Consider the following 8117-nt stretch of genomic DNA (forward strand, 5'->3'; position numbering starts at 1 on the left):
CTTCGCAAATTGCCTCTTGACAACCTGCATGCTTATAGCATGTTTTGATCTAATTCGAAATCTTAACTTCCTCTGAAAATTTTAGCTCAATACCCTTAGCTTTAGTAGTAGTAGTAGTAAATACAGTGGCAGTAGTAGCAGCAGAAGTAGTAGTGGTACCATGCACCTTAATACCCATAGCTTTAGTAGTAGTAGTATTCGTAGTAGTAGTTGTAATAGTGGTATGCAGTAGTAGTATGCACATACTGCCTTTTTGTCAATTGAACATCCCCTTTATCATACCCTGAAAGTTTACTCCAAGCCTTTCTTAAGATTTTACTGATACGCTCTTGTGACAACCTGTATGCACATAATGTGTTTCAATTTAGTTCAACTTTCCCCTCAATGCTCCCTAAAATTTTTATCCCAATACCCTTAGCCTTAGTTGAAGTCGAAGTAATAATATTAGTCGTAGCCGTAGTAGTAGAAGTAGTAGCAGCGTGCACAAATTGCTTTTTGGTCAATTGCTAATTCTCCTGATCATTCCCTGAAAGTTTCATCTCAGGAAAATTTCGTTTCTGAGATGCAACCTTTTGACAATCAGCAAGCAAATAGTTTGTTTTCAATTAGTTCAACATTCCCTGAAAGCTTCACCGTAATAACCTTAGCCTTTTTGGACACCAAGGGTCAAACATACTGATCTCAGTTTCTGAAGAAACATAATTATGAATTGGAAAACAAGCAAAGAAACATCAAATACTAGATGGCAAAATACTAGTTTTATTTCATTTTATTTTTTTTGTTAAAGCGTTTGTTTTGTTTTTTTTTTTTTTTTTTTTCATGGGAGTTTTTGTTCTTTTTTTTCCGTTTATAAAGACTTCCAAATTTAAAGCCGAAAAATTCAGACTTTTGTTATTAGTTTTGTATTAAGAAGTTTTGAAATAAAAAAACAACATAATTTTGAGTTTTTTAGATTCGATTGTGAGTTTTGAAAATATGTTTATACTTGAGTAAAATGGCAGTTTATATGATCGAGTTTAAACCCTAGTACTTACACACGCTTCTTGGTTTGAATAAATAAAAAAAACGAGTTTTTTCAACTGAAAGTAAGGAACAACGTTGAAACTTAAAACAAACAGAAATTATTACGTATATGAGGGATGTTTCCTCCTCCTCAACACCTCGCTCTTCACGCTAAAGTTTTCTAGTACTTCTAAAAAAATCTTCTTATTGTTCTAATTAAACAAACCTAGTGTTTCACGAGTCGTTCTTAAAGAATTGTGACAAAATTCAAAATTAAGTGTAAAGAGTGAGGTGCTGAGGAGGAGCACTCCCCCTCATATACATAAGGATTTCTGTTTGTTTTAAGTTTTAATGTTGCTCCTGACTTTCAGTTGAAAAAACTTTTTTTAATTTCTGGTCGTTTTTTCAATGATGCCAGGAAATCTGGCTACACTTCCGCGGAATAATTCCTTCTTCCCACGGATATATCCTCTTGACAATTCAATCCTGGTGAAACTTTACCCCGGGCAATTACTCTTAACATCTCCACGCGTAAAACTGAGTCGGCAAGGAAAAAGCTAGACCTAAGAAGGATTTTGTTGAAAAATCTGTTCCCTGGAAATTTCCCTACCCATGATAAATTCTCCCTGTGGAAAATCCTTCCCCGTAGAAAATTTGCCCCCCACCCACCTGAAAATGTGTGCATACTTCCGAATAAAAATACTTTACGTAAACATTGGGCAAACTTTATAGCCTAAAGACCTTTTCCCAGGGGCTGTAGAGGGTCATGATATCTCCAAAGGTAAAGTTATTCGGCCTTTCAAATATACTGAACAAAATGGCTATTTCAAAGTTTTGAAAAGATGGTTTTGAGAAAAAAGTGCCGTGAGCGGGAGGGGGTCTAGTTGCCCTCCAATGTTTTTGGTTACTTAAAAAGAGCACTAGAACTTTTAGTTATCGTTTGAATGAGCCCTCGATATTCTAGGACCACTGGGTTTATACTATCACTCCTGAAAAAAAACAACAAAAAACAACAACAAATAAACACGCACCCGTGATCTTTCTTCTGGCAAAAAATACAAAATTCCACATTTTCACAGATGGAAGCTTGATACCTCTATCGAAAGGTTCTCTGATACGCCGAATCTGATGGGGGAATTTTTATTAAGATTCTATCACTTTTAATGGGCGTTTCCTCTTTTCTCGAAAATCAGGCAAGTTTTCTCAGGCTCGTAGCCTGTCCTGGGTAAGACTAAACTTGATGAAACTTATATATTTGAAATCAGCATAATAAGTCGATTCTTTTGATATACGTTGGTATTAAAATTCCGTTTTTTAAGTTTTGGTTACTATTGAGCGGGGTCGCTCCTTACTTACAGTTCGTTACCACGAACTGTTTGAAAAGATAAATTTGAAACACTCCGCAAGGGAAAAAAATTGATAACATGAAAATTTTGAAAAGATGAAAATCCATATAATTCTTACAATGAAGCAGTTCAGAAGACGCAGCTTTAGCGGGCTTAAATCTAAATTTTATGCAATATGTGAAAGTTTAAAGTATATTTCTTGTGTTTTTATTCTTCCATCAGTAGCTACCCTGACTGCTACTGCTTGTATTTCTAGATTATGGTATGGGTATTGTTCAAATATCTACTGTGTTGATTGGAAAGCTTCTAATTTCTGGGTCGTTTGCCGTAATATATAACTATACAGCTGAATTATTCCCAACTGTTGTGCGAAACTCAGCTATTGGAGCTGGAAATATGATGGCTGGCCTATCCGGAGCTTTATCTCCAGCTGTTCTTCTTATGGTAAGATTAGCGTTTTCCGTATTTTTAGATTTCATAAAATCAATTAGGTTTATTATTCAATTAGTTTTAAAATGCTTCCCTAGAAAAGATTTTAAAGTAAAAGTAAAGGCTAAAATGACAACCAAAATAGGCAGAAGTAAGTCTTAAAGCGACTAAAATTCAATATGAAAAAATAAAAAAATGAAATCATCAGGTTAACCTTAAAACGAAGATAAATTGTCCCAAATAAAAGCCGTCTTACCAAAAAGTCAAAAGCACTGAGATATACTCGAAATTTAGTAGACAGATACCTCTGTCTAAAAAAAAATCTTCTACGGAACACTGGCTACTGCCTTTTTCAATTAAGTCCTAAGTGGCTTCAAATTTTTCCTGGTTTGACGAGTACCTTTAAATACTTCTGTTGTGTTGACTGAAAGAAATGTAATGCAACACGTTTCTTGGAGTAGACCTGCTTGGCTTTAGCAATCTGTTCATAATTTCAAGAAGACCTTGGTAAGTTCCTAGGGAAAGAAGTTGGGACTCGGAAGCAATGTACGCCTTTGGAAATTCGTCCTCTCTTTCCCTTTGGCCCATAAGTTTCAAGCAGATCAGAGCACTTTCATGCCAAGTTTAGGAAGTGGTATCTATTTCTCCAAGTCTTTATTAGGGGTAGTCATGATAACTTTTTCGTAGTGCCCCTGATATAATAGGCATAAATAGGAGCATACAACTGCTAATCTTAGTCACCGTCAAGTCACTAGCTGTCTTACCCGTTGCTTCACCATGAGACAAGGTATCTGTCGTGGAATATGCGATTAATATTGATTGGATTGAAGCTGGAATTGACAGGAAATATCAAACCAGGAAGGAAGTTAGTCCCCCGTGGACACATGAACTGCTGAACGTGATACTAGACAAATTAATTGAGGAACAGTCAGAGACGGGATAAAGACTTTTTCTCGCTATTACTGGTCCTTAGGATAATGGACACCTTGAGATAATGGACGCCCTTTGGCCCCTGATATAATAGGAATAAACAGGGGCATACAACTGCTAATTTCATTCACCGTCAAGTCACTAGCTGTCTTGTCCGTTGCTTGACTATGAGACAAGGTATTTGTCGTAGAACATGCGATTAATATTGGATGGATTGAAGCTGGAATTGACAGGAAAGATCAAACCAGGAAGGAGGTTAGTCCCCCGTAGACACATGAGCTGCTGAACGTGGTATTAGACAAATTAACGTAGGAGCAGCCAGAGACGGGATAAAGACGTTTTCTCACTATTACTGGTCCTTAGGATAAGCTGCCGCTTGTTACTGACGGCTGGTGAGTGGTGGGTGATGCTCTCCTCTCTTTTGAGGGACGAGTGTTGCTTAACCAAGCTTATATAAAGTAAGCGGTTGGGGTTCTCGCAATTGTTTAAGTTATGGTGGACACCTTGAGACACAAAGCAAGGTTTTTAATAAAAAAAGAAAAAGAAATATAAGGGAAGCCGCATCGTAAGATACCACACCTGAGGGGTGCAGCAATAGTCCAGCAACTATTGCTGCTACATTTATTAGTTGTTTTTTTTTTTTGGGGGGGGGGGAAGAGGTTTTTACGGTCGAATCCTAAACTCTGTTTTGAGTCTATCTACAATACCAACAATAAAAAAAACTTCATTCGTATGCCCTGTAGAAAAAAATCTATTGTCTGCCTTTAATACATTTGGAGATAGAAGCTTTTTTCTATATGTTTCTAGATATTGATGCTGTAGTATGCGTGACTAAATGTACATGGTAGCTTATTAAACAGATAGGGCTGTTACATAGGGGCTAGGTAGAGCCAAAGGTACTTGGTTTTTCAAGGAACACTTTTTTTACTTTTACTTAATACTTTTTTGGGGGAATACCAGAAAAACGTAGGCACTAAGTTATACCATGGTATCTTATGTTTTAAAGTAAGGATGGAAGGGTACTGAATGTTTCCCTCTACTCTTCCCTCTGGAAAATCTTGTCTGCAATTATATTTTTATGTTATATACTACAGTGCATGGTTTCTCGAAATTTTTGACTGCTAGTCCCTTTTGATTTTTATTTTGTACTTCGCAGGCCCACTGTTGCTAGCTACATTAGTATAACACAATGTAATTTGTTGATCACTTGAGCACTACCATTTTACTTTCCCCCGGGAGTCGTTTGTGGACCTCTGAAGGGGTTCGTGGGGCACAACTTCCGAAGGCTCCCAAATTCAGTTATTTCAACTTTGCCAGGCTAAACATACGCTAAATATAATTGGTCTATAAGAGATTGTTGGATAATTCGTAAATCCCTGGTTGTAATTTTGTTACAATTTTCAATCATGGGAATAAAGTGAAAATCGTCTGAAATAAATAGTTTTGCTCATAAATCTAGTATTAGGCAAATCAGCCTTTCTCAGAATAAAAAAGACCTTTTTTATTGCATTTTTGTACCTTGGTGCGGCATTACTAGATAGAATTGTAGATGGCTAGTCTCGACCAAGCATTTTTTTATTTTTTTTACTAGTTCCATTCACGGAACCACTTGATTCCTCCTGCTGTACTTGTGATAAGCCTGAAGTACTGCGCTTGAATTAATCTTAAATATACCTTTGTGCATCTTTGTACCTTGGTGCGGCATTACTAGATAGAATTGTAGATGGCTAGTCTCGACCAAGCATTTTTTTATTTTTTTTACTAGTTCCATTCACGGAACCACTTGATTCCTCCTGCTGTACTTGTGATAAGCCTGAAGTACTGCGCTTGAATTAATCTTAAATATACGACAAAAACAGTGTGTTTTCATTGCAGTTTTTGTGCCCCGTTCAATGGTGTATCTCGTTCAATGGTGTATCTTGGTCTGGGTGCAGTTTAGTTTCTTGTAACTTTCTCTTAGTTATACGAATCTGTAGAACCAACAGAAGTTGAAAATCACTACACAAAGGTGAACCTTAGACTTGTAAGTTTAATCTTAAATGAGTTTTGTAAGCCCCATCCCCTAAATAATTTTTGAGTTAAAAAAAGGTGAAAATTACATATTCCTCCCGCTAACCTTTTCCAAAATTTTCGATCTCTCACAGGAAGGGTTTCTATATACATTTTCTTACATAGCTTGATAAGAGTAAGACCTAGGATAAGGGCTTTATAATTTTCTGATTGTATATATCTAATTCTACTGTGGATATGAATATTCTAACTGGCGAATACTAATAGTTTTTATGTTTGTTTTTTGTTTTCTCTCTTTTTTGTCTACTACTCTGTTAAACTTTGAATCTTGGTTTAGAGATAAGAATTCCAAGGCCAAATATTTTCTGATATTTTGACATTTAATGTTTCGCACTGAAATACTGCTCTCTTCCAGGATTCAGTTGGTCCCAGCATTCCCTCAACTGTTTTTGGGGGCACTGCGATGATGGCAGGTTTCTCTGCTCTCTTTCTTCCTGAAACATTAAATAAATCAATCTGCGAAACATTGGATGAAGGCGAAGAATTTGGAAGGGGCGACACTTTCTTTACAGCTTGCATGAGCAAAAATAAGCAATCAAACATTAGCGATCCGTGATTTTAGTTGAAATTAGAACTAATAGTAAACAAAGAAGTCTTTTATTTTAACTTTCAATATTTTTACTATTATAAACTACGATAAATCGAATAAGATTTATTGAATATTTATTGATAGGATAAATTTGAAGATTAATCTATAGCTACCATTAAATATCAATAGATAGAGGTTTAGGAAAGTTAATTTTGAAAACTTGCCACCCTCTTCAGTTCTACCAAAGACTGTCCAAAATTAAAAAGGCTAAAAGACCAAAACCATATTAAAATGCAACTCTCATAGGACTCAGAAAAAAATATATACAGTTTTAGAAAGGAGAAGGGTTTTTGAAATTCAGCAACCTTCTAGAAAATTTGTCCGGTGCTCTTAAAAGTAACCACGTTGTTTTTGTGTCAGATAGAAAAAAAAATATTGATTTGAACAATTCAAAAGCATGACAAAAATGATGTAAATAAATAGTCTGAATAAATGTCTGAATAAATTATGTTACAACTATCAATGGTTTTAAATTTAATTTCAGGTTTGTTTTTATGTGTATGGATACTTAGTTGGTAGGATGTTATGGAGCCCTACTCGGATATAATATCCTTGTATTGAACGATGTGATCTGTTTTTGAGGAATCAGTCTCTTTCTGAATTTTATATCCCGTTTTTTGGCGTTATTGTTCCTTGGAATTTTAGCAGTGTCACAATGCGTCAAAATTTTATATCTTATATCTTTTTGACTTTTATATCCAGTTTTTTGGGGTTATTGTTCCTTGGAATTTTATCAGTGTCATAATACGTCAAAATTTGTGTAATTAGTTTAATTGGAAAAACCAGTACAATTATAAATGTCTGGTCTCAGTTTCCGAAACAAACACAATTATGAAGCTTCAAAAATAGTGCCAAGAAATTCCAAACGCTAGAGGGTGTTTGCAATATTTCTTATTGATAATAGCGCCTGTTTTCGCTCATGTAAGTTACCTATATTCTTTGGCCCATCTTTTCAAACTGTGCAAGCTCTATCGTTTGGTTTGATCTAGTTTTTCCTATCACTGAAGATACTTAAAACTTCTTTTTCTTTCAAGTTCTGGAATATCCTGTTTCTGGTACCATGGCTTTCGATACCATAGTTGTGTTTGTCATACCTTAGATCCCTTAAAAAGCCCATTTTTGTCTTACAAACAAATGGTTCTTAATAACAGTCAAAATAACCAAAACGTATGTTTTGCTTTGACCATTCTTCTGTAAATTGTCCCATATGCTATTCCATATTCCACCTTTTGAATTAAAGTAGTCGATTAACTGAAACTATTAGTTTGTCTGTTGAGACCCGCGATTCCCAACGTGGGGCACAATATTTTGGTGGGCCATGGGCAGGACGTGCACTCTTTGGCTTACGTTGCTTTAGAGGCTTTATGTTTTTAAGCATTTATCTTGTGAATGGCATCACATTCAAATGCATTTAAAGAGCACACAAAAGAACGTGAAAGAGTGTCAATGACATTATACATTGTTTAAAAGGGGTGTGGGTTTAGCTGAATCCATGTAACTGAGCTCGCGTACAACTCAACCCCATTTAACCAAATCCTCGTGCAACTGAACCCTCGTTTGGCTAGATCTACATGCTCAACCCTATTTAACTGAACCCTCGTGCAACTATACCCCTGAGCAACTCAACCGTATTTGACTGAACCGTCGTTTAATTGAGCCTCGTGCAACTTAGCCCACGTGCAACTCAACCCCATTTAACCGAACCGTCGTTTGACTAAGCCGAAGTACAATTCCCCCCCCCCTCATTTAAC

The 8117-nt window shown here is 36.0% G+C and overlaps 1 protein-coding gene across 3 annotated transcripts in view; it reads left to right on the forward strand.

Annotated features, from left to right (window-relative positions):
- LOC148941447 (organic cation transporter protein-like) overlaps positions 1–6825 on the forward strand; it is a 128075-nt gene extending 121250 nt beyond the window's left edge. For all 3 annotated transcript variants that reach the window (XM_089104382.1, XM_089104383.1, XM_089104384.1), the window contains 2 exons: positions 2605–2792; positions 6133–6825. In XM_089104382.1, the coding sequence (XP_088960508.1) occupies positions 2605–2792; positions 6133–6333 (389 nt within the window). In that variant the 3' untranslated portion in view covers positions 6334–6825. The remainder of the gene's footprint in view (positions 1–2604; positions 2793–6132) is intronic.
- The last annotated feature ends 1292 nt before the right edge of the window (positions 6826–8117 follow it).

The sequence above is a fragment of the Artemia sp. Qi Xiang Cuo genome, chromosome 18 (genome assembly GCF_049724085.1).
Source record: "Artemia sp. Qi Xiang Cuo chromosome 18, ASM4972408v1, whole genome shotgun sequence".
Taxonomy (NCBI): domain Eukaryota; kingdom Metazoa; phylum Arthropoda; class Branchiopoda; order Anostraca; family Artemiidae; genus Artemia; species Artemia sp. Qi Xiang Cuo.